Source organism: Odontomachus brunneus, unplaced genomic scaffold (genome assembly GCF_010583005.1).
Source record: "Odontomachus brunneus isolate Ranch 3 - 2012 unplaced genomic scaffold, Obru_v1 Obru_scaffold_035, whole genome shotgun sequence".
In the NCBI taxonomy this organism is placed as follows: domain Eukaryota; kingdom Metazoa; phylum Arthropoda; class Insecta; order Hymenoptera; family Formicidae; genus Odontomachus; species Odontomachus brunneus.
Genome location: NW_022639485.1, coordinates 1,667,068 through 1,694,736, shown reverse-complemented (window position 1 = coordinate 1,694,736; position 27,669 = coordinate 1,667,068). Strand labels below are relative to the sequence as shown.

The 27,669-nt window shown below is 39.8% G+C and overlaps 1 protein-coding gene and 1 pseudogene across 5 annotated transcripts in view; one reads left to right on the top strand and one right to left on the bottom strand.

The window, feature by feature from the left end:
* LOC116843773 (phosphatase and actin regulator 1) overlaps positions 1 to 27,669 on the bottom strand; it is a 514,963-nt gene that overhangs the window by 472,902 nt on the left and 14,392 nt on the right. Inside the window, exons 1-2 of one of the 5 annotated variants that reach the window (XM_032814530.1) lie at positions 8,575 to 11,160; positions 6,531 to 7,031 (exon numbers count right to left, since the gene is read on the bottom strand). The exons of 1 other annotated variant lie outside the window; for it this stretch is intronic. In XM_032814530.1, the coding sequence (XP_032670421.1) occupies positions 6,531 to 6,564 (34 nt within the window). In that variant the 5' untranslated portion in view covers positions 6,565 to 7,031; positions 8,575 to 11,160. Of the gene's footprint in view, positions 1 to 6,530; positions 7,032 to 8,574; positions 11,161 to 27,669 lie in introns of those variants that run through there. 3 more of the 5 variants (XM_032814531.1, XM_032814532.1, XM_032814533.1) reach the window with 3 other exon arrangements.
* LOC116843775 lies at positions 23,750 to 26,555 on the top strand (annotated as a pseudogene).

Here is a 27,669-nt window from a genome sequence, read left to right as displayed (position 1 = left end):
TAGATTATGGGATCTTTTTCCTTTCCGTTTCCTATTTTCTTTTTGCTCGTCAACTGAAGCGAATAACTTTAGAGAGGACGCGAGATAATACACTCTCGCGTCTCCGATAAAAAACGCGGGGGTTGTTGTTATTGAAATAATTTTACGCGCCATGTTACAGCTATTACATCGAAATAGTACACCGCCTCTGTCCTCCTCCCCGCCTCTCCCTCTCTGCGAATGACGAATTCGCCTCCGGATTTAAATAAATAAACGGGATTCCCGAGATAATGCCAGGGATCGTAATAAGTGTCATAATATGGCGTAAGGCGGGTTTCTTTGGGAAATTTTGTTCGCGAAATTGCCACTTATCGCTAGGGATCATCCCGATGTTTTAAGTTGATGCTGCAAGTTTGTGGTGTTTAGCAAATTAAATAAAAAACGAAATCAATTTTGAAAAATTGGTAGTTTCCTAAAATAAAACAAACAGCGTCGACTAGATATCTTTTTTAAACATCAAGGAAGGCCTTCTATTTTCCCTTTAGTAGCCAAACTTCCTCTACACGGAGAAAATATTGCAGTAAAAATTACAACAAAATTTTATAATATCGAATCGTATAAAAACTATTGCCAAAATTAGTATCAACTTCTTTAAAAATGTTACATACACGTTTTACAAAATTATTGTAATTACTGTATTCAATGTCTTTTATATAAGATATTTCATAAATTATTAAATTTACTATTTTTATAACAATATATGTGCAATGTCAGTATCTTTGATAAAAATTTAATACAGTTACTAGACAGCTATGTAAACTTTTGTCTAGTAACTAGAGAGGAAAACTACTTGGAATCCCAATCAAGATGTAACGATTTTGTGCAATTACGCTGCAATTACTGTGTAAAAATCTGAACGAAAACAGAACAGTAAATAGAACAAAAAAACTATTCAATTAATTAATAATCTAGTGCTGCTCATAAAATGATTAGGCTTGCCCTAGTAGCATTTCGTTTTTATGTATGTTTTTCAGTTGAAAAATTGTAATCCTCTCATTCTTAACTTTTTATTTTTAATCTTAATTATCGTCTCTGTCGCAAGCCTTAATATTGTCAAATATCTCACTTCTTCCAATTCTCTTTTCTTGCTCTACGCTTTTTTTCGTGTTCACTTATTGTTCATGCAATTTTTAAATTTTGTTTGGTAATGTAACTAAATATATTCAAAATGCATTTACAGAAGACATTGTAATATATGTATGCATTAAAACTGATATTTGATTGTTATTGATTAATCAGTAATATTAATTCAGTTGATATTGAAATAATAGTAATTGAATAATACTAATTGAAATAATACTATATCTTAGTAAGAATCATTTCACATATTGTACAGCAAACTACTTAATTACTCGATAAAACTCTATCAAGTTCTCGTGCAATTCCAACTAATGAGAATGCATTAGTGCCAGACAATAAATGGACAAATGCTCACGCAATATTGCATGCAGTTCCAAAAGTATCGTAAGATGGAATATAATCTTAACGTGATTTTTTCTACAATATTTCCTCCATGAGTGCAAAAATTTAACAGAAAAATGGCAAATGACTTCTGCACCAACGTAATACAAAACAAAGTGCGCCGAATGCATCGTGAGAATTTTGAAGTTTCGTGAACAATCATTCGCGCACGTTTACATAAGCTTATCCGGAACTTTTTCCTGAGAGCGGTAAGAAAGGCCCGTCAATGCGCGTTCATACGTCGCTTTGAAAATCGCAATTTACCATCCCGAATGAGCGCGAAGAAATGATCCGACCCGTCGTATTTCGCGACGATTTTTATCGCATTCTTGTCGCGTCACGCTCTCTCTCTCTCTTTCTTTCTTTCTCCCAAGTCGGGAATTCTCCTTTTGTCGCGTTCTCGCGCGAAATTACTTTTTCTCTGACTGTTGGCCTCACAAGCGGCAACGGTCGGCCGATTTCCGCGGGTCTGTTTACCAATTTCCGCGTGCACTCCGCGCGAGTTTGCGACGTATTACCGACACAGTGTCGGGAATGCTCGCAGCCGGAAAATCGATGAACGGGCGTAGCGCAACCTGCCTTACGAGGAGAAGCGAGACAAAGATAATCGCTCCCCCATCGACGAAGACGAGGACGGCGGTGGCTCTACGAGTTTTTCGACGTCGCGTCCGCGCAATATTTCTTGCCTCATTCAATAACCGTGGCGTTTTTTCCCTCCGCCTCTCTCGCAGGCGCGATACGCCGCCGCCCGCTTCTATCGCGCGTCCTTCTTCTTGGCTTTCATCCGCGCGATCGCTTCTTATCCGGTCACGTCGACGAGACTTTCTCGATCGGCGAAGGACGGTGTAGATACGAAGGAGGTGAAGTGAGGAGGAGACAGCGGGGAACATGAGTAGCCGATGATTGGCCGCCGTTGGCCTGATTTTTCTCGCGACGCTTATCGCTCAGCTCCACGACAGAACTCAATTCGCCCTGATAAAACGCAACGAAAGGGCGCGACAATGTAGCTCGTTGCCGTAGCAAGTCACGTGGCCGTGGAGAAAATGGAATATGCGAACGTTGATATGAACGTGTCTATCTCGGAGACGCGGCTTTCACGAGGACGAAGTGCCGGCCGCTGAAAATTCTGATAAATGACGACAACGGCGGGATCGATAGGCGTATCTACGTGAAATCGGGGTTATGAGGAATTTATGTGCGCAGGGTTAACGTCACTCGTTAAATCGTCCGAAAGGGCCCCCAAAAAATGGGAGCCGACCTTTCCGAAACATAAATTTTACCCGCAGGCCGTCACCGTGGTCGAAAGTCCGACGAACAGCTCGGTAAGCAAAGCTCCGTGGCGAACTCTCGCCAAGACGACTCTCGTTTACGCATCGATGTTTTTTCTTTTTTTTCTTAAGAGTTCCAGTTAGGTAACGATCCTAATTATGGGTCGCTTAAAGTTGGAGCAACTTTCGGTCATTTACATAAATTTGTCGAACGTAACTGTTGATACCAATATAAGCAACTAACAGTCTTAACACCAAGTTGTTAGACTTTAGATTGGCTCATTCTGAGTTCCAAGAGAAATAATTAGAACATTAAGTAAGTTTACTATGGGTCAGCAAATATTACACGTCCGTATAACATTATACGTAATACGTTGCGCGTTTGAAACATAGCGCGAATAGGATTCGAGTACTCTGATATTACTCACAAAAGCCAAGGATCACTGGCTAACATTACTTTCCGTTTCGTAAAAATCACAGTCGTCTGTCAATCATGAATCTTTTCCCCTAGTATGAATTCGTGAAAAGTGAAAAATCTAATCTTGAAAATATATAGAAATATTCAGTCTTCATGAGTTGACGAGTTCATGAGTAGGAGGAAAAGATTCACAATCGCCTTCAAGTACTGCAAAATTATTCACTTTACATAATTTTAACATACTAAGAAAAAAGATTAAGAGATTGATAAGTATGATTGAGTTCACGTGAAAAGATTTATGACTGTCCTGGATGCAATGCTCAAAAACAAAACATACAGACAGACAGAGAGAGGAGGACACGTTGTCTCTCTCTCTCTCTCTCTCTCTCTCTATCTGCAGGAGAGAGCGCTGTACTCTTGAAATTCCCACCGCGGCCAAATCTCATGAACAAACAGAGAAACGTGAATCACCGCGACAGAGTCCGCCGGGCGGGGAGTTGAAAGGGCAAAGATCCGCCGGCGACAATGTGCGCGTCGTTCGTATCCGCGTCCGCAAAGAACTCGAAGAAAAGCACTTTAAGCGACAAACATCGTCTCGGTTTTCGCCCGCTGAATGCTCGACTTCCACGTCGTTCGCTCGCGGATCTGATTTGCATGCGCGTGTTTTTTCGCGACACACGCCCGCGCGAAAACGATAACGATAGCGAGGCGAGAGGTCGCTGAAAGATGCTCGACGCAACGAAATCGCGAGTCGTGCACAGAAAGAGAGACAGACAAAAAACAGAGAGAAAGAGAGAGAGAGAGAGAGAGAGAGAGAGAGAGAGAGAGAGAGTTGTCAGGTGCCGAAAGCCGGCAAGAGCCCCGCGGCTTCTCCGCGGGGTGTGATAGCGGTTACATAACAATGAGCGTCGCGACGTCAGCGGCTCCACGGTGAAGCTCTCGAACGCGGCTCAACCCTTTCTCGCTTCGACGCGGCTTCTTTCGACATTAGCACGGCGCCGAAGGCGCTGGCTCTTCCGGCGAAGTGAAACGTCGAGGAGCAACAGAATCTCACGGCGCACAATGGAGTGAAATGAAATTTCATGCTTTTTGTTTCGATCAAGGCTTGCAGCTTCAGAAGAGCGCGGTTAAATTTTCGTGTAATTGCTACTGCAATATTTTCTCCATGCACTTTCCTTCCAGTTGAGACTTTCAGCATGAACAAAACTTACGCGTCTTCCTAAAGGTTAAAGCACCGTGTGTCGCGCATTTCGTTTACGTCCTAATAAGATTTTTCCGAGACGCGTTCGCGGTGAGAGTAAGACAGAGAAGAGGAATCTTCGGAGGAGGGCTATTTCGCGGCAAATCGACTGATCAGCGCGAATTTTCAGTTTCGAACTGGAGCAAACTACACGGATATTGCTAAAGTGACATAGCGGCCTTTTTATCGCCACGACGGAACCCGATTACTGCGGACTCGGTCGTTCGGAGGTTTAAATCGAGTTTTGTCGAGTTAAAATTTCATTAGATCGAATTGCCTGCTGCGTGCCGGCCCGGCCATTGTTGAAATGGAGAACTTTATTAGTCCGCGTGGGAAAATTTCACAGCGTCGACGGACTTTATAAAGGGCTCAGATTGTGTTGTGTAATTATATTTTATACTTTCACGTTATGCGCGCGCGTTATGGGATCACTCGACTTCGATCTTGTCCCTCGCACAGCGGCAAGTGCAGTTGCACCGTGCGACAACAGTGACGATCGCGCCGTGAATAGACGGACAAATTACATACGAGCTTCATCCGCAAGATCCCGGGCAAACTCGTAAAAGGACACCACGTCCTCCGCTCTCTCGGAAAGAGCAATCGATGACCTAAATGCCCATTGTCATTCGTTGCCAAGTCGACGTGGCGGAGGAACTCTTTATTTAGATGAAGCGCTCCGCGCTCGGAAATGTTTCGGAAACTGTGCCGAAATATATGCACGCGAAATTTATCTCACAACACGGCGCACCGATTACTCAGAGCTGCAGTTTATAATCTTCTTTCTTTTTTCATCCACGGAACATACCGCATGCATATTCAATTCTTCCTGGGGATGCGAAGCGAAATGAATGCAAATTAATATCGCCACTTTCCGGCATTTAATATTTCACCGCGAGGGGATAAGTACGAACGTTAAAATCTCTAAAAATGATATTATAAACTGACGCAGTTATTAATTTCGCTTGTCGACCAAATTAAATCACGGGAGAAACACAAAGGAGGTCAAAAATTAATTAATCGTATCGAGACCAATTCGACAATCAGTATCAGACGCGCATTCTCGTCGAGAGAACTGTCGTCATTCGTAATGCCCTGTAAACCGCCGCAAATAAATCGCGATAAAAATCCTCATTGTTGAGACTGAAGACAGAGAGGCACGGCTCACCGGAGCTTTCCGAGTGAGAGATAATTTTCTTTCTGTGTATCGCGCCGTGGAGCGCACAGATAAAGCTGCGCGATTTAGTCGCCATTTATAGCAACCGTCGGACGTGCCGGCACAATCGTCTAAGTTCTTTAACTCTTATTATGCAAATGCAAATATCTCGTCGGCCCACGAAAGTCCGCGATCCTCCTCCTTTCCCTTCCCTCTCGCGATGAGAAGATTTTCGCGGGCTTTCTCTCTCTCCCTGCCTCTCTCCATCTCCATTTTTTTTCTCGAAGAAGAGAGACAAAGAAGCACCGCTATCTTCGTCGCGTATGTGTATGCAGCGGCGATAATAAATTCCATCGCGCACACAGGGTTTGTTGTTGATAGAAAAGCGTTCATCCCTAACTCGCGTATAACGTGGAGAATCGATTTTTCCCGTCGGTCGCAGGGTGTGTATCAGCGCGATGCTCGAGCGCGTGTTTAGATAATAGCAATAAATTCCGCGCTCTCTATTCTCGGGCAATATACCGCACGACGAGTGTGTGGGCTCGATACGCCGTTTATTTCCTTTAGCCACGATGATCGTTGATTTTCCTCGTAGGTATTGCCGTGCGAACGCGTCGCCGCGCGAATTGCTCTGCGAGTGGGACAGCACGCTGCGAAATGGAGTTTGAGGAAAACATCGGTGCGCTTAGAATAGATAAAGGTACACGAGATAAAGGTAGAACGAGAGAAAGAAATCCAAGTAGAAAGAACGGCCTCTGCCTAGCCTGCAACTGGCCAAGAAACTAACCAAGAACTGATCAAGCATTGATCAGTGCTTTCCCGTTCAGTTTCTGAATAGTTACTGTCTAATAAAATCTAGTCGGTTTTTTTTTACTACTGATCAGTTTTTCCTGAAAGTTTTTCTATTTGAGGAGCAAAAGGAATAAAATTGCATGTCTGTAATGAACGTACCATCCTTGAAGGGTCCAAATCGCCACAGGCTCATCGCGCCACGTGTGCAGGAACGCAGAGAAGACACACGCAACTGGGAGAATAACGGGTCGCGCTATCACGCACAGTTTTGCATCACCCCACAGATATAATTCCACACATCAAGGCACACACCACAGAAATTTCTCACAGATTCCAACACAAATGTCGGCGGGGGATTTTCGGCGCGAACTTATCAACACAACCCGTGTGATTGGCTCTCGCAGCGCTTGTGCGACGTGCGTGTAGAAGCGAGTCTATGCGAGAGCTGCTGGTGTTATCAAACTTTCGCGCGTCGTTCCGTGCATCGTATTAAGAGGACGAGATCGCGCTTTCGCAACAAAGCTTACTGCAACTTTGTTTAATCTATCTGTCCCGCGTGCTGCTCATTTTCGATCGCTTATAACTCGGAAGCTGCTCGGCAACTCAGATAGGGAAAATCGACTGGAAATTCCTTGACAGACGAAGGAAATCTTGAACAACCTATCAGACCCTTTACACGTTATTGACAATATACTAATAATATATGTTAAATGTTGCTAATAATAATTAATGTTATTTAAGACGGCGAATTAGTTTTTCAGGTCAAAAGAACAACAATATCCAGGAGTTTATAAAAAGAAAAATTAGAACATGAATATGTTTGAATTTTATATATGTAGTTAATATATTTATATTTATAAACAAAAAATTTATCTTTTCGTTGAAAATTACGTCACAGCATCCATTGCCACTCCGAGCTCGCAGTCTTCCTGGTTTGCATGATTTACGTTTGTGCAATAGTCCCATCAAGAAAATAAAAGTTTCTTATAAAATAGTGTTGTAGTTATAGTCTGTCGAATCAAAATTTTTATTCTCGCGTCTTAATTCTTTTTTTATAAAATGAAACAAAGGCAAATTTTAATACGAAATTTTAATTCCTTCTTTAATACCTTAAAATGAGTAAAAAAATTTAATTGTGTGAAAATGAAAATTCTGGCCTAAGAAACTATAATTACAACATTATATTATAAGAAATATTTTTAAGTTTTTTAATTAGAATGTTGTACAAACTTAAATCAAGTAAACCAAGAAAACTACAAACTCAGAGCGGCAATGGATGTTGTGACGTATTTTCACAGAAAATAATTTTTTGTTTAAATATGGACATATTTTATTATTTATTTACATATATAAAACTCAAATATATATATATATATATATATATATTTAGTAGTTTTCTTTAGATAAATTTCCGAATATTTCCTTTTTTAATTCCGTCTTTAATTCCTTTTTAATTCCCGAATTGTTCCTTTTTAATCTAAAAAAATAACTTGCCCCTTTTAAAAATGATTGTAAATGATATATGTGTCCATTTTGTCGGCGTATGCATATTGACTAATTAATCTCAATATTATTCTACGATGTTTAATTATTTTACTCTCCACGGACTTATTTCCACGTTTTATTCCCATCAGACGTTTCGCGTATCACATACATAATGTCGTTTACTAATAACAATTAATACTGTATATAATACATATATGTATGGACTGTTAATAACAGAGTAAATTTTACCAGGAATATATCAAATTTAACAGAAGGTTTCAATTTCAAAAATATAAATAATACATATGAAAAAAAAAATCAATTACCGAAGAACGCCAGTTTATTTTTCGGTTCCAAATTCTACGGTAATTTTTATTATAAAATTCTTTCCGTGTATTTGTGTCTAACTACAGAGAAAAAAATATTTAAAAATTAACAAATATTTATTAAGTGGGTATCATTAACATATTTACTTAAATCAAAATACTCTTTATTTAAACCGAGTATTGTTTACTCGATTTAAGTAAATAACTACTCTTTAAATGAAAAGAATTTTGATTTTAGTAAATATATTAATAGTACCGACCTAATAAATGTTTGTTAATTTTTAGATGTTATTATCTCGATCGACTAATTCCAATGTTCTCCTACGATACCTAACTACTTCTATACATTTTATCCTCCACGTAACATTCACGTAATTATCCGGGAAATTTACCTCGCTAAGAGAAGACGCGTCGCGTTCATATGTGTCGCGCGCGACTGCCCTTACTTCGCCCCGGCAAAACGCGCCCCGAAGTTAACAACATCCTCCGGGGACAACACGGAATGCGTCCCCTCAGAGAGCCGTGGTTACCGACTAGCCTGCACATGAAAGACACACCCTCCACAGACCGGACACTGGGCGCAACCGCAGGGGTATTTATGCGAGCAACTCGCCGGCAGGATGTTTCTTTAATTACAAACTGTCCGCGATCGTTTCATCAGCCTGGGTACACCGAAATTACGTGTCGGAGTAATGGTACTTTAAAGCTCGGCAATTTGACAAATTTGCGCGCTGTCGTCCTCCGCGAATTCAATTCCCGCAATACGCCACCGACGCGTGTGCATACGCGACCAACTTTATTTTCTGTTTACATAAGGAACTGAGGAATATTTATGCAAATGTCGAAAACACGCTGTCGGAAGTCGTGCAGTTCTACTACAAAGTTGGCGTGTTAAGATATGTATTGCCCATATTTCTCAAAAATAACGTTTTCAACAAAATTAGAGATTAATCTGCACTGCACCCAAAAGTGATCATAAACAATTTTATGTTTTAAGAGTGGATCAGAAGTTGTTCTACTTTGTAGCATAAGCCTAGTAAAGTTTTAATATGATGCATTAATATGCTGTCATAGAAATATGTGTTGAAAAAGAAAAAATGTTTTTGTCATCGGTTTTTTATTTACGTTTTTCTTTGCTAAAGGTAGCAACATGGATATATTACTGTCTCTTGTAAAGAAAAAAATAATTAGAAATGATGACAATTAAAAAATATCATTATTTAAAAGCAATATTTCAAATGAAGATAATTAAAAAGTGTCATCATGTTTTAATTATCTTTTCCCTTACTAAGTCCTTTACTAAATAGCTGAACGTGAATGCTGCTATCTTTCGTAAAGAGAAAAGTCATTGAAAGAAATGATGCAAAAAATCTAAATTTTTATACACGTGTGCTTTAAATATTCAAAATAATGTATGCAAAGCTTCACACTGTGATGCACAGATAAAAGTTCAAAACACAAAAATAACACAAAGTAAACTATAAAAACATATCACGTCGAAATAAAAATATTCTATTATTCAACTATATCATATAATATATACCATATGTTTTTATACGAAAAATAGAAATATCGATTTATAATTTTCAGTGACTTTTTGCAGGAACTCTATACGAGCAATACATCCTTAAGTTCCGCTATCAGATTCCTTGTTTGTGGAAACCAGAGTCTGGTCATGTGTTCGACAACGTTCAATTTATTTTCGGCATACCGTCATATTTTTGGCCGAATCTTGACACACGTCCCATAGATGTATCTTATCTCAACACACCCAAATACTCTAATATATTTACAGACATTTTATTGAAACGCGCGGTACCATCTGCTATAAAGGGAAATTAACGCGCTCTGATGACCCACAGATCGTTATCGCCAGTATCTCGACGAGAGGCGTGTTTATCGCACAAGATTGTACTCCACGGATATGATAATCTTATCTAATCAACACGTCACTTTCCTTCTCTCTCTCTCCCTCTCGTGTTCACAAATGGTTCACGCGGCAGCGCCGAGTTCAACGTGCACTCAAAACCGAAACTTCACTCGTATCGGATTCGTAAATCGACTGACGAGCATGCCGAATGTTTGCATCGTTGCAGATCACACTTGATTTGCTTTCAAATACACTCAGGTCGCGGGACGTTCTCCTGTCGGGTAAGAGAAATGTCAATCGACGTGGCCACTCTCATCAGCGCGCACTCGATTTACTCAATTTCCTGTAGCCCGTCCGCACTGTACTTTTACGACTTCACGAGGGATAGTCACGACAAGCGAGCTGTCGAGAAGCCGGAGCTGTTGGGAACGCGAATCCAACAAGCTCCTCGCCAACTGTTTCATGAGGCAGAGTGATGACAACTGATACTGACATGGGCGAACGGTATCGCCCCGGCGGACTAAACTACATTCCCCACGCACTCCGCGACGTGGCTGATAATTAAGCAGATAATTAAGCACTCGTTACAGTCCTGCTGTTAGTCGAAACGGTGCACGATGGGTTGCGAAAGTAACGATCAAGTTTCTCTCAGAGCAACGACGGCGACTGTCGAAGCCCGTTAGTTCTTGAACGGGATTTGAAGAGTTCACTTATTTACTGAACGAATTCGCCTCACCCGCGAAATTCGCCGATCCATTAGTGAAGGGCCACCACTGCGAGTGTATTTACGGGGTCAATGCTATCAGCCCTTGAGCTGTGCGCGCGTGTATCGATCGGCCAATTTCCCAAGTCTACGAACTAGTCTCCCACTGAAAGAAGCACCTGAACTCGAAAGAAAGATGCCCGTTTAACCGCGACGTCGACGAACACACCGATTCGATTCACGTCGATCCGGATTTCTCGGAGAAGATTACGTATCCCGCGCGATAACGTCACGCATCATCGTCACGACGGAGAGCGCGACGACTACGAGAGGATCGGCGGTCTGAAATTCGCGCGGCCGTTCCCGTCGACGGTGCCGGGTGCACTGGAGTTCCCACCTGGGCTTCGTGTTTACATCGGACTGAAACGTGCCGTCGACAGCACCACGCCTAGCTGGGCTCTTCCGTAGCTTCAGGCCGCACCAACACCACCGGCGCGCACAACGCGACGCTACACTCGCCGACACTTAGACGCGGTGAACTATCCCCTTCACGAGCGGGAAAGCTGCTCCCTGTGACCAGCCGACCGGCGGATGATCGGATTGTGCGCCCGGCGGCGACGACCACGTCGTGCCTCGCTGCCTCCCGAATGAATGTCGTCCGATTACCGCGAGATCTCGCCCTAAGAATAGTCCGCGATCGTCTACATCGGCCACGCGGTTACATGACGCAAACGGCGCGGTCCACGCTGCTACGCTAGTCTCCGCCGAGCGAGACCAAGTGGGAAGGTCATGGGACAGTCCAGTCGACACGATGGTACACCATCGTCGACGGTTGGCGAGCGACAAGAGGGGCAGATATATTTATCGCCAAGATCGATGCTCGCCCAAGGAGCCCCGCGCAGTGACGATCTCTCGATTAACCCTTACGGTTTTTGATTAACCCGGCTGATTTTTTTTGGACAAGGTTTTTGCAGTCTTTCAGCTGGAACTTGTACTTACTCTCCAAATTTCCTGGAATGGAATCTTATTCGAAACGTGCGAGAAGTGGCGGCACTTCCACTCGAGGTGACAGTGAGAACACTGCCACTCGAAAACGCGGGAAGGAATGTTAGCTTAGCACTCAAGCTTAGAATCGCATTAACCCTCCAATAGGCCTACAAACGTAGGCCAACGTTGTTTGCATATTATTAATCAGAGATATATTCCTATCCTATACAGTTTATTGTTTATACTATATGTAATTTAAAAAAAACCCATATATTTTAACATTGAAATCCGAGTCGTAATTTTGCTCCTACTTTTAGCTTCATTATTCCATTCAATACCTATTTAGATATGGTTAAATAGTTTTAACAAAATCGGCATAGCTGAGACATGAATCATTCTAAATTTTTTTTAGCCAAGATTCCAACTAAAATATTTGAAATCTGTGCTAAATTAGTAAAAAATTTTTCGAATCTAGGCCAAACCGAAATTCGACAATTTTAATTAAAATTTTAACAAAATCGGTACAGTTGAGACACAAACCATTCTAAATTTCTTTAGCCAAGATTCTAATCGAAATATTTCAAATCTGTGCTAAATTAGTAAAAAATAGTCCGAATCTCGGCCAAACCGAAAAATTATTTGTAAGAATAATTGTTTTTCAACTTTTTACATGTTTTATTTAAACAATTTATTATACAAATAATTTTACATATTTGATCTCATACTCATAATCAGCAAACCAAAAACGCCTATATTGTATTCAATTTTATGTCTTATGCATTTTTGTTGCACTTATTGGTGATAGAAGTGAGAACATTGAAAAGCTATAAATTGTCCGCGAAACTCAAAGTGGGTTAAAATGAAAAAAATATAACCTAAATATTTTTTGTACTTCTACATTTGTTTCAAATTAGAAAGAAATCGGAGTGTACCTTTTGGGTAAGTTTACTTGTTAGCTATCTGCGCTGTAGAATTCAAGGTTTAACATAGGCCCAATATTCCGCCTCGGGAGCACTTTGAATTAATATCTTATATAATTGTTTTGAAAGTCGGATATAATGAATCACACCTACGGGGAAACATACGAAACGTAGTCTGCAATGGTAGATCACGCATCTAAAGTGAGGAGAAAACGCACACATCTACTGAAGAGTTGATAGTCGTCAGTTGAAACTTGCCTCAAATAAAATATGCAGATTTGGATTCGGAATTAGGACGTGACTTTTTCAACTGAACCGCGATTACAAGTGTAGTGTCATATATATTATAATTTAAGTAAAAAAACTCAAATCTAACTCTAAACTTGGATCTAAGTACCTCACATGGGACACATTTTTTCAATCTCGAAGATTGAACTAATAAAAAACGTGAAAAAATCTCCATCATGTCACTAGAGTGGCTTCCCGGATCGCATAGTAACTACTTTTTCAAATTGATCTTTTCTTCTTATTTAATTATACAGAAACCTTCTTTTATTAAGAATCATAAAGAACATAAATTCTTTTAAATAAACATAAATTAAAAATATAAATTGTTTTAAATAAACATAAATTAAATAAACAAATTTACTTTTAGTAAAATTGTTGATAGAAAATACTTTTGATAAAAATTACACAAAAATATGTAGTATATCTGACGATCAAATAATGCTCGTGTGCATACAGATTAGATCACCAAATCATCAGATATCGTATATGATAAGAAAAAATCAAAATATAAAACAAAATATCTATTATTATTTGTATAAATTTCAAAATATGTTATTAGTACATATATTAGTAAATATATTTACTAATGATATAATATTTACTAATATAATTACACATGAAGTAAATATATTTGTCTATCTATTTCCTTTAATATCTTATTTGAGAAAAGTTTATGTTTTCATATTTTTCTAATTTTTTCTTCACTAATTTGTATGGACAATAATAATACAAATTGTAGTTGTATTTTATAAAGTTGTCGTCGCTATAGGGACTTCCCGGATTGTAAGTATTAAGCGATTCGCGTTGATAACCGATAAAATCAATTGCCGATATCGCGCGATTATGCAATAACTCATATCTCGCTCTATCGGCGATAGAGTCGATAGTCGGGCGCTGAAGGAACGTTCGATTGAAATCCGAATCGTTCCCGAATCAATGTCGGAGTACAAACCTTGCGATTCTTTCTTTCAGCGGTCTCACTATTCCCCGTTACGTGACGGAGGGCCACCCTCATCGCCCGAGTGATTCCCCTTCGTCAGTACGACCAGGTCAGAGTATTACCGGCTGAACCACTCGGGAACTCGATCAGATCCCCGAATGCTCCTTTGGCAGAGGAAACTAGGAAACGCGTTACGTGACCGGACTATGCCGAGTCTCGAAAACGGAAGGAGGTCGTGGACCCTTACAAGGAACAAGAGAGGCAGAGAGAGAGAGAGAGAAAGGAAGAGAGAAGCCCGCAAGCACGATTCCTGTTCGCCGACGTTAGAATTATCAGGCAACAGCGATATCACGTCGAGCACGCCCGTGAGGTGTAAAGGATCACCCCGCGGAATCAGTGATTCGTGCTCCCGCGAAGACAAACAAGGATAACCTATCGCTAAACCGAAGTATCTTCAGATGTCTCGAGAATTATATCGTCCAGGCGTTGGTGTACAAACAAACTGAATACAGAGAAAACGTTTGGTCAGATTAATGAAATTTCCGGTTCGTTTACATTTCACCGGAGATTTAAGCAATCTAACTGATATTTTTCTTCGTGAAGATTGTGGTGTAATTTTCTTGATGACAACTGTCCGATGGGACTGTTGTGTTAGGTTGGTGTCAAAGATTTGTCGTGTTTGTGAAATAAAATATAAAAACGAAATTATCCAATATCGAAGGAGAGATTAATCACTTTCATAAATAAAATTAACATCGCGATTTTTCTCGCGACACTCGTAATCTTTTTCGACATTTAACGAGGCCTTTCTCTTTTGTTTTTTTTTTTCTATTTCCCTACCAATACTCAAATTTCCTGCAACAATTTAACAGAGAACCTCTTTGCAAATTTTTGCACTAATTTGATAATTTCAATAGCAAATCGTGAGGAAATTATTATTCATTCATTGACCTCTTCCATTCTCCACTCAAGTGAGAGGTAAGTTAATTATGTATTCGAGATTTTAACTACCCAGATAGACTTTCATGATTGTCACGAGGCGAGGCAGTCGATAATGGCAACTCTACAATTACATGTAAATTATGTAATAAATACGAGTGCCATATAAACTACTCAAAGAACGCAAGCATTACGAATCGCGCGACTAATAAAGTTGCTACTGAATTTACACACACCTATCTCTATCTGGATAACACACACGTAGTCAGTCAATGTATCCCCCGGCTTCGGTTAGAAAATACCGTTACGCGTTGACAACGATCAGCGAGTTGGAGGAAGAAAGGAAAAAAAAATTGAGCAACCACACCGTGTCTCGATAAAACAACAAAGGGAGCGAAAACAGCGGAACGCAATGTATTTCCCGACCGGAAATGCGCGGGTAGATCTTAACTATTCAATGGACGTTTGTCCATTCACGGTACGTGACGATGCATTATCCGGGGCCGCTTGCTTTGCCCGAACAAACGTTTATCAATGCGACGGGGCGCCTGATATCGCCATTTAACGTCGTGCCGTTGTTTGCGGCGCGGCGATTGGAAAAAAAGCTCGTGGAAGTGTTCCTTGACATTCTTTGTGAAAAGCGAAAGACGCACGAACGGGTTTTGCTTCAAAGCCGCTAGTTAGCGGTAACCTAATAACGATAATCGATCGACGAAGCGTCAAGCGCCTTGATCGTCGTCGTCGTTGTTGAGAGAGAGAGAGAGAGAGAGAGAGGGGGGGGGGGGGAAGATAGAAGGGAAAGAACAAGCGAGAGAGAGAGGGGAGAACCTCATGACGCCGGTTTATTTTTTTACGCGAACACTGAGAAAAAAGAGATCCGTCCTTTCTATCCACGAGCTGGAAAAGATTTTCGAAGTGGCCGAGACGTCGGCCACCGTTATCCAAGTTCAGTGGCGAAGAAAATGGCCTTGAGAGGAATCCTCAAGCCACCGCTGAAATAGATCAGCATCGGATACTTCGAAATACATCATTCGGAGTTGAGCGGCGTCGTCGCCAGGGGATACACGTCATTCGAGTCGGACTCTCCTCGGAAGAAGATCGAGTGTTCGTAACGCCGCAATCCAGATAACGATAACGTGATTATCGAGGTCGTAATGAAGCGTTATCGCCCTCATCGTCAGGCTATGGTCGCCGTGACGTAAGGACGTGTTCGAGCCGATCTGTGAGTTTTCTTGGGGTATACTTTGGATTATTTTCAAAGGCTATGAAATTTCACCTATTAATGGTATAACGCCATAAGAATATACCATACGAAGATAACGAGATCATTAATCACAAGAATACAGAGCAAACGAGTATAATGCCCACCATTTAACGAATAATGGCATTATTGGGGTGGCCTTATTAGATCTGAAGTCTAATGTTGAAGCTAAATATTGAGAGAGAAAAAAACCCTCACCATCATACACACTCAAATAGACAAATGCACGTAAATTTGTCAGCGACTTTATTAGTCGATTTATAAAGACTGCGTCTTTTATGAATGATTCATATGGAATACACATATTTATCACACGAGATGATGAAATATAATTACGAAAAAAAATATACAAAAAGAATGACCGAAACTTGCTCGAAACAATGTCATGAAAAATTGCACAACAAAAATATAAGAAGAATATGTAACTTTTACTAATAAATTTGATGCTGTATCCAATATAGCAGCAAATTCCCATTATTTCATAACGTAAATTTAATGATTAATTCGATGCAGTATATTTGCCTCATAAATAGAATTTAAAAGAGTTATAGTCTTCATCATCCATCGTCTCACGTAGTGATAATCGCGAAAGTTTATCTGGCTGCCGTCACCGATATGTAGGTTTCAATATTTCAAAGGGCGCACACTGAGGCCGGAAAATCCTACGCGACGACGCGACACTAGCAGTTGTCACCCCGCGAGGAGATCGAGGAGGGACGATAAAAGTTTATAGCGACAAGACGTTGGTGGTCGCGATAGCGCAATAGCCGCAACGGAACCGGCATAGAACGTGGAAGGAGTTGGCGTGTAGTCGCCGGCTCACTCGCGGAATTTACGAGCGTATAAGCGCAACAACCGAAAGCAGAACTCCTTTCCGGGCAGTGATAAAGTGTCGCATTAGAATAATCACTTTTCCGTTCGCGCACATCAAGTTGATGACGTTATACGCGGACGTTATAGTCTCGTGTCTGCCTATGCTTCTCCCTCTGCCTCTCCCGGATGCAAGTCCGTGAGTCTCCGTGTCGTATAATCGCTGTATGGAATTAACCGAAATACAAATGCCACGTTGAAAAAAATCGTAAATCTTCGGCCGAAGTGCGCGACATGTCGTTCGTTTCGTTCCGCAAAAAACACGTCACTCAAGAATCAAGATAACGAACAAGAAGCGTTAGCAACTAACATCGATCGACCTGCGAAGACCCTTTTTTCTCAACCTTCGCTCGCAGCCGACGCGGGGGAGCTATAATTACCGCCTAGTAACCGTAGACCGACATTGTCGCTCGCACCGGAAGGATTAAACCGAAGGCTAACAACGACGATGACGACGATGACGACGATGACGACGATGACGATGATGACAACGACGACGCTTCCCACTTTTCAACGCAGCGATGGCCGATCTTTTAACGCTTCCCCCGAAAAACGTCCGTCGTGCTGTCGGAGGAGTCGCGTATTTATCCTCCGCTTTGGCCGCGCGGAATAAACGTCAGGCGAGGGAGGTGGCGAGGTCGCTTTACAGCTCGGTAACGAGCGTAAGTTAGACGACTCGTAATAATGGCTCGTCCACAGACACAAAACGACGGCGCGTACGTAAAGTGCGATGCGTAGACTTAACGCATAAAGAACCAGCAGAGATTTCTCGAGATTCTAATTAGAATAGCCTGAATTTGCCACGTATACTGGGAAAACTTTGGGTTTTCCGCTAGAAATCGCAAGCCTTGAGACATCTCAGATAGACTTTGTCATTATTATGACACTGAGAAACAAATGGTATCGTATTTATATAGAGAAATCTCTATATGTGGTTATAGTTATTAATATTATATGATTCATATAATTACTATAAATATAAATTATAATCAAGAAAACTATTTTTTTCATTAAATTCTACTATAATGTTAGTGATAATCTTATATGCATGTCGCTATTAACGTTTCCATATTACATCTATCCAAACAATATAGTTAGGGCCAAAAATTTTGGTCAAATCAACCATATTTTTCTTTCAATAAACACAAAATGATCGATAATAAAGATTCTACGATTTTTTCGTTATATTTACAAGGCGAAAATATTATACTGAATTAATCATTAAATTTATATCACATAATATTATAAATATTTATATCATACAATACAATACAATAAATATTTCGTTATATTGATGCAGGATAAGAAGAGAAAACATACATAGGAATGTACAGCTGAAGGAAGGTACAGAATTTAGAGTATTGTGTATGAGGACGATATGGTGTCTGTTGCGAGAAATAGGGCAGTATAATTAGAGATAACAGATAGGGAGAAGCTACACCTAGTGTAGAGGTTAAGTGAAAATTAAGGAGATTGTGGAAGGAAATTACAAAGGTATTTAGTTAACGAGAATAATATTGTAGTCAATTAGAGACAAGCAAAATAATTATAAGGATATTAGTAACTAGATAAGTAGAAATGAGAGGTTTACGGATGCGTGTGGTTAAGAAATATAATTATAAACCAAATTTCTTTCTTGGATATGTAAGCTGAAGGAAAATATATCAATCTATTAGTATACTATTCACTTTCACATTTTAATATTACATTTAATATGACATATTGTTTGCCACAAAATTTGATCGTTCTTTTCTATTATAGAAGAAAATATGATTTCTTCAGTTCATGATTTATTTTTATCGTAGAAACAATGACGATATAGAAAAAAATGTATAAAGAATTATTAAAATTTTCTCAAGACAACTCTGATAGACTATGTATACTATGTAGACATATATTTTACAGTAACTTTAAGTATTCTCAATCACAAAATTCAGAATTGATCCTTGTGTGATCGGATTGCATTCATATATTTATATAGGAAAGAATAACAAAATAGAAATATGAAAAAAATGATTAAAATTTGTGTCAAACAACACGTCATGTTAAATGTAACATGAGAATCTGACTGTTAGTAAATTGAACTTTTAGTAAATTTGTTGCATCAGTACAACAAAAAATTTACCTTAGTATATGATGTAAATTTAATAATTAACTCAATATGTACAGTATATTTATCTTATAAATGTAATTAAAAGAAATGTAAAGTTCTTATTATAAATTGTCTCACGTCGTGATAGCCATGAAGGTCTGTCTGCAAATATGTTATGGAGAGCATAATGTAAAAACCTGAATGTAGCTTTTACTAAATTTGTCGCTGCATCAATATAACTAGACATTTACGTTACTGTATAATGTAAATTCAATCATCAATTCCAAACAGTATGTTTACCTCATAAATGGAATTCAAAAAATACACAGAAAAAATTATTTGTGTATTTGGAACTAAAATATTCGATACATACAATTTAATTGGCATTACCATGTTTTCCCTGTGTTAAATTATTGAAAAAGAGTAAAACACATATAGCGGCAATTATAGTTTTTGATTGCAGTTACGAAACATTTGGTCGGTCTCATTGTAACCAAACATTAATTTGGTCTATCAAATATCACTTTCGATAAGATCCTTCTTTCGGTGTAGATTTCCTCTCATCGACTGTCTCTTGATAATCAGGAAAATCTACCTGAGATGGAGTTACTCTCTAGGGTTCTCGTCTAGCCGATAGGAAACTCGACGAACGTTTGTTCTATTGCACGGCCGGGCTTCCTCTCCTTCTCTCGCTCTCTCTCTAGTTAAGTCGCAAATCCGATCGCGATTGTTGTGCGAAAGTCTTAGGGCCACTGCGCTTCGCTCTCCCGATGGGATACTTTAAAACCACGGACGGCAACGCCGTCCTGAGAACGGAGGACGATCGATAGGGAGAGAGTGAGAGAGAGAGAGAAGAGAGAGAGAAGAGAGAGGAAGGGAGAGAGAGAGAGAGTTTGTTGGCGCGTCCAGTCGCCGCGGATACACATCAACGACGACGAGGACGACGAGGACGACGACGACGAGAAGGAGCCGACGCGGTTGTGCAATTCGCGGCGTCGACTCCCGCGGGAAATTACGTAAGCGCCGATAAAAAGGTACTCGTAATTTGTACAGCACACGCAATTGCGCATTTCGATACCCATTTCTCGGCGCCCGGATGGAAGCTGACGCTCCCGTGTGTACGAGGCAGGCGCGTGTCGCCTTCCTCCCCCCTGCGAGTAAATGAAAACATCGCCTGAAAATATTACGACGCCTCGCTCGCTCTTAATGCGCTGGGCACACTCGCGACGAAGAAAAATTATCGAGATTATAAAGTCACGGCGCGGGAATATCGTTAACCAACACAAAGACTCGCCCGGTGGCGAGATTGCCGCTTTGCCAGAGCGTTGCGTTTGTTTTGATGCGATACAAGCAATAACGAATGCGCCACTCGCGGAGCGCTCTCGTTTGCCGAGCTCGTTAGCGAAATTAGTCATTCGAGTCGCATCTTCGGATTAACGTCTCGCTTGTAACTCGATCGAAAGAGCCGTGGCGACGCGTAGAATAGGACAGAGGACAGGGCGACGGCAACAACGACGACGACGACGACGAAGATGACGACGAAGACGACGACGACGACGGTGCGCGCGTGGTTGTATATAAAGAGCGACAAAACGCTCGCGTCGCAATTCAGACCAACTTCAACGCCCATTAAGTACGATTTATGTCTGGTGAGCCAGCCGCCGGCACAATGAGATTCGCGATGTACCTCGCAATTGTTTTCGCGGTGCTTAACTTCGTTAACGCCCGGCCGTTTCCGCAATTTGACGACGGTGAGTTAGCGCCAAGTTCTTGTGTCTCGCCCGAGTTAGCGATTAATTGCGGCGATTCCTTGACTTCCGCGCCGGCCGATTTCTCGAGCGCGGCATCGTTTCGGATGTGATAGCGAGTGAAATTTGAGAAACAAGAACTTCAACACCGCAAAGAGGATCTTTGTTGTCGAAACGAACATCTGGCACAGCGGGCCATGATTCGATTAAAATCAGCTCGACCAAACGTTTGGTAATTGCAGCCAAAACGTGTAATTGGCGCCACGTGTGTTCTGCTTGCTCAATAATACATGTACTTATATATAAGCAAGAAACATGCAGTATTAATCAAATCCTACCAAATATCTTAGTTTCAAGTACAAAAACTATTTTTTTTCGGTTAATAGGTTAATAGGTGTTGTGCATCGATGGGTTGAAGAAATTTCAGCTAAAATAATAATCGGCAAATATCAATCATAAAAATTAATCAATCATCGTCTATATAAGCACAAATAATTTCATCGATAGATGAACTTCAATGTGATCAATTATATATGTAAAATAAGCTTATTTGAATTAACCGAATTAATTAATTTCTGATATGAAAATATAAACGAGTTAATTTCTGATGAAATATAAACGAAAAAAAAATTCGATTGAAATTACTAGAATTCTATTTCGGTTAACAAGATTCCTGGTGAACTTAAAAAAGAAATCCGGTAACTTCCAGTAGAATTTTCTGGTTCGTTCATATTTTACCAGACATTTGGTTGAAACGTTTTTTCCGCATTAACAAATAGTTCATTTCATCAATTGATTTAAATTATTCATTGTTACATACATAACGATTGATTAATCCTGATGATTGATTTGTCGATTATTTTAGGTCCGTATTAATAGTCATTACTTGAAACTCGTCTCAAGTAAGGTACTCAGATTTAAATTCAGAGTTAGATGAGAGATTTTCTATTAAATCGCAGATGTAAATGTGATCCAATTGAAAAACTTGGATCTCACTTTAAGTAAAAATCTGAGTATCTCACCTGAAACAAGTTTCAAGTAACAACTATTAATATGGACCTTAGAGGAAATTAATCGATTAATACCCAATGCTATGACACACCGCGATTATTACGGAAAAATGCATAGCCTAAATGGAGACAAAAAAATTGGCAGATCGATGAAATACATTCTTCGAAGAAATTCTCGAATGGCAATTTCAACAAAGAATCCAAAGAATCGACGCAAATTTAATAATAAAATTAAATCGAAGTAAAGACAATTTTTTTTCTCGAGATCTTTTCGTTTGAATAATTCTATTTGATAGTCGCGCACCAAAAAATTAGACGCGATTAGGCTCTTACAAATTGTGCTTCTCTTCACGTTAAAGTTTCTTTTCTATTCCGATATATCTGCTGAAAGCACGAGTGGAGGCTGCGCGCAATTAACGTCATAATTTTCATCTCACAGGCGGTCAAGAGGGATTATCCGATAGGGACGCCGTATACTACGGATTTCCATTGTTCTGGTACAGGAGACCCTTCTACGACGACAATGACGAGATTGTTAACGGAGGTCAAGCTATAGACACGAAGCGAAGATCGTCGACGGTGTCCTATGTTAATGTCGGGTAAGATATAAAATCAAAATTATGCAAATTTTAATTAAAAACGTGCACTACGCGAAGAAATGACGTTGCTGAAAGTGCTGCCGCGAAATTTGTAATTCTGAAAAAATCAAAATAATTTCTCGGTCGAGTATACTTCTGCGAACATAAAATCAACAGAAAAATGTCGGTGGAATTAAAATTGCGCAGAAATTGAAGCAAGCAAAAATGATTTCTTTCAACAGCGCCGGTTGGGGTCGTTAAAGAGAACTGCTGAAAGAAGACTGTCCAAGACATGGAGGGCTTGGATATACCAGGAAATGTCCGCCCGAGTCAAAATTTCAGCCCTACTTTGGACTTAAACTTTTTAATATCTGTAGATTCTGCAGAATGTATATATAATGTGCAAAAAAACTAAAATCTCACTTAGTGCTTCTAAATGATAGAAGACGTACAAAATACTACTTGTATGTTCCAAAGAGGAATATGTTCTTTCGACGAAGCTAGTAAATTAAATCAAAAGAGATTGATGTAGGCTTCAGAGTATCAAAATCGGGCATTAACTTTTTTGCTATCAATTTTGTTTTGTAAAAATTCTATTTTTTTTACTTTTACTTCATTAAATACATTAATATATAACGTAGTTTTAGCAAAAAAATAAATGTTTTATGTCTAGCGCTAAAGAAATAATCGGGATTAATGTCCCACTGGAATTCTTGAGAGGATATATTTGTCCCAACGCGGTAATAAGTGTAGTGATAGCTAATGTGTTCTGAATGCTCAATTGAACAAAGTTATTACTTATGATGGGAAAAACATATGTCCCGTTGGTAATGAAAGTGTTTAAGTAGAATATTGAGATAGAACGTGAGATTAAAATTTAGACTCAGGAACTTTGCTAAGCCCAGCTAACAGGCAGTCGTATCGAATTTACCATTCACCATTTACTATGTATCACTTTTTTGTCATATACTGTTTACTGTTTTCTTATTATTTGTAATATATAAACAATTATGTATACCGCCTCTTATATTTTTTACCCATCCCAAATCGAAGGGATGCGCCCGGCGCGCGCATCCCTTCGATTCACCAGGGCGTTCCGTTATTTCGATAGTGCACGATCAAAAACGTCTGATACTTCCCATTAACAAAGTTCGCGGCTCCGAAAAGACCACCGATGGCCTCACAGATTCGCACCATCTGAGTTGACTTAAGAGGATTATCTCGGTGAGCGGACAAACAATAATTAGTCGAACGTTTCTCGCGGAAGACCACACAACTGCTGCAAGGACACCACCGCCACTTGCCGCTAAACTTGCGGTCAAATATTTGCCCGCGTGTTAACTATCGCAGCACAGCATATAAGCGACAGTGGGTGGTATCCCAAAAGCCAGTGCGAGCTGCAAACTGCGAGGTAACAGAACACGTCAATTATCAATGAGACCGCGGAGCTTCGTCCGACTCCTTCTCACCCTCGTCGCGACGATCGAAGTGGCACCGGCGCCTACGAGGGATTTTCAATTGGGTGAGTCGCGAACTTTCGCACGGATGTCCGGGGCGATATCTTGGGAGAAAGTAATGCACGTTATACAAACTTGGGAACTTCATCGCCAAGTTACAGAAATTTGGAAACTCAACGGGACACGTGGGTCCAAGAGAGAGTCCGAGTTAATATATAAAAGTCCAATCGTAGAGCTATGTAAAATGAGATATAAGAGTGTCAAGTTGCACAGTATACTCTCAAACGCAAGAAATATGAAACACCAGGATTGGGAAGTAACGCGTTACTTGTAACAACTTAAGTCGAAATTTTCATGCTACTGTCAACCTCTATATTCCATTCCATTCATACTTTGAAGCCTACACTGTAAAAACTGATGTGTTAAATTTAACATTTCATGTGTCTCCAATCATCCACTCTCATTTATATGTAAATTTAACATAAAACAAATGTGGTAAAAAATAGCACGCATAACATGTAAAAAATTAACACAAGAATTTAACACTTGAATACCGTCACAGTCTGTGTTAAATTGACATATGTCTAATGTTAAATTAACTAAAATAAAACGTTACACTGAGAAAAAATTTATTAATTTCAAAAAAACATTTGTTTGGATAGTACTGTGAAGATATTTGTTTAAATTAAGTAATTATTTGCTAAAATTAAATAAAGAAGTTTTAAATATAAATTTGTTTCTTTAATTTTAGAAAATAATTACTTAATTTAAACAAATATCTTCACAGTACTATCCAAACAAACGTTTTTTAAAATTTAGTAAATTTTTTTCTCAGTGTACTTTAACATTTGAGAGAAGTTTTGATCTACGGTTTTGATGAAATGAAAATGTTAAATTGACATAATCTATGTCTGACATATTAAATATGTCAATTTAACACAACCTGTGATTCCTAACGGTATTCGAGTGTTAAATTTTGGTGTTAATTTTTTCCATATTATGCGTGTACTTTTTAAGACATTTGTTTTGTGTTAAATTTACACATAAATAAGAGTATGATTTGGGACACATAAAATGTGTTAAATTTAACACATTTCATGTTAAATTTAACACATCAGTTTTTACAATGTATATCAATCTTTGTTTGATTCTAACCTACCAGACCGAAAAATCCTCTTTAAAATTTAAAAATAGTATTTTTCACGTTTTCTGTTACTTAGAAACGCTAAGTAGGATTTCAATTTCAATGTATATTACGCATACACTGATCCTTTCGAATATCCAGGTGTTAGAAAGTTCAGATCCAAAGTAGGGATGAAATTTCGACACGGAAAGTTACTTCTTTTCAGTAATGACTTGGAAACGACGTTACTTTACTGTTTTCGTCAGTAACGGTAAACGGCAATTGCATTTCTGGAATAGCGGTAAAGAATACACGCAGAGAATATTAACGTTTTTTTTTCATTCCCACTATGTTTGTAGTAGTACAGGAGTAAACTGTTAGTAAAATCTATCTTGAACTTATTATGAATATTGTGATTAAAATTACAACAAAATTTTTTTATAATTTTGGACCATATAGAATTTTAGTCGAAATTACTGTATAAATTACTGTATTTATTTTAAAAAGTTAGGCGCGTTTTTACTGCAAAGTCCTTGTAATTACAATGTTTTTTTTATATCAAGTAGATTGTCAAATTTATTTTATTTCTATAGGAATTTATACTATAATATTTTAGTATTAATCTAGCTTTACAAAAAAAATGAAGTATAATTGTAAAATGAAGCATAATTTTAATGTAATTTTTACTATAGTATTTTCTCCGTATAGAATATTGACCCATTCCTCGATTACAAAGTTTTCCAGTAACTATTGCTCTAAAATTCTCTCCTTGTATAATCGTTACTTTGCACATGTGGAAGACACGGGCAGAAACGAATACAAGAAAAAGATTTTCAAAACTTGGTGAAAAAAAGCAATGGAAATTATAACGATACGTTATACTTCGAGTGATGATAAAGGTAATGTGTTACTTTCCGCGGGCAACTTTCTCAATCTTGTGAGACACGCGAATTTAACGTTTCGCGATAAATCCTCCAATACTGACACTCGATCGAGAGTCGTATGCAGCGCTAAAGAACGAGACTGCTTTCCAAGTTCTCGTAAATTACGGGAGATGATCGCTTCGGCTCCTCGAGTAACGAGATAACATTTGTAATGTTGACACAGTACCCAAGACGGTCTGGCAAAATGTTGGGGAGCGCGGTTTCTACGGGCCGTGGAACATCTTGGTGAAGCGGAACGGGGATTACGTCGATTACGCCGATTACGGCGCCCGTATCGAGCAGTACCAGCCTAATTTGCCGGTGCTGGAATACGACGGCGTATCGATAACCGACGGGTATCGCGAGACGGCGCCTTCGGCTTACGATAACGTCCTGTCAAAACTTAATACGGTCCTCAACTCGGCGGGCCTCGCCGATTTCCGCACTGGAATTCGCACCGGTGATTGAATCGACCGAAATACCGATGACCCGGGGGAGAAGGAGGAGGAGAAAGAGGAGGAGGAGGAAGGATATCGGGAGGATATTGATTCCCAGAAAGTCGCCGGAGATACCGAGGAGAACGACGACACGGCGATCCCGAGCACAGAAGTGGTCCAAAGAGATTTTGTGAAATAAAATAGTAATAAAGAGGTCGAAGCCGTCACGCAGGATCAATTATATCCCAAACCCCGCTCAAACTCGAAATACGAAATGCCCCGCACAGAAATTTCCCGAGATTTTCCCAGACACAACGTAAGTCCCAATTAGAATGCCCAGACTTAGAAGGCATTCGATCGAAGTTAAAAATATCCGACAGATTCTCCTGACTTACAAATATATGAAATCGTCAAATTATCCTCAGATGTACAAATGTATTTCATATTACATATAAAACAAAAACGGATTATTTTATGTTTAAACATAGAGCAATGTAAGCCAGAAAAAAAAATATTTGTTTCTTCCGGCTTACATTTGCTTTATTGCATTAATGAAAGTAATGTAGAAAACATTTAAAAAAACTCGAGTTTCCTGAACATTTCTGTTCCGATTCTAGACAGAAAACCCATGTTTGAAACAAGAATGAGATTCCTAATTAGTATTGTAATGGGATAACTATTTTGGAACAAAATTGGGCATTCTGATTGCAATCTAACCTGCAATACTAAGAAAAAATACTAAGAAATTTCCACGGGTTTCTTCCATACGACTCACGAAGAGCGTGACTCTATTTTTCGCGGTATAATAAAGGAAATTCGCGTAGTGAACTCTCGACGGTCGGATAGCGAACTTTCGCCGTCGATTTATGGTAAAGCTCGTCCCTTAGCGCGCCGACACGATATCCTGTATTCATCACTCCATCAGAAAATGTAACTCCGCTAACTTTCGCGCCGAAACCGGCCCCCGCCGACTCACACACTTCGGACAACGCGCCAGTTACGACCACTTGTCGTCCTTATCTGATGTTTAATTGCGTCCCCACGACTGTGCTCGTGACGGTAGATTAATGAAACCGGAAGCGCGCTGATTTTCAACGAAGAAATCTTAACGAGTCCTTTGTTCCGAAGGTCGCAACGTCGACGGCAACGCGCTTCCCCAGGGAGGACAGCGTCGTCGGATGAACTCGTGGTGGTAGCGGCTCGCCGAGGACTCTCGACGACGACGACTCACGGTTACACACGCTTAAACGGAGATTCTCGTGAATATTTAACGAAGCACTAAGAGGATGAGCTCCCCCGAAGGCGCAACCCGGCCCTGGGGCGAAAACGAACACGACAAAG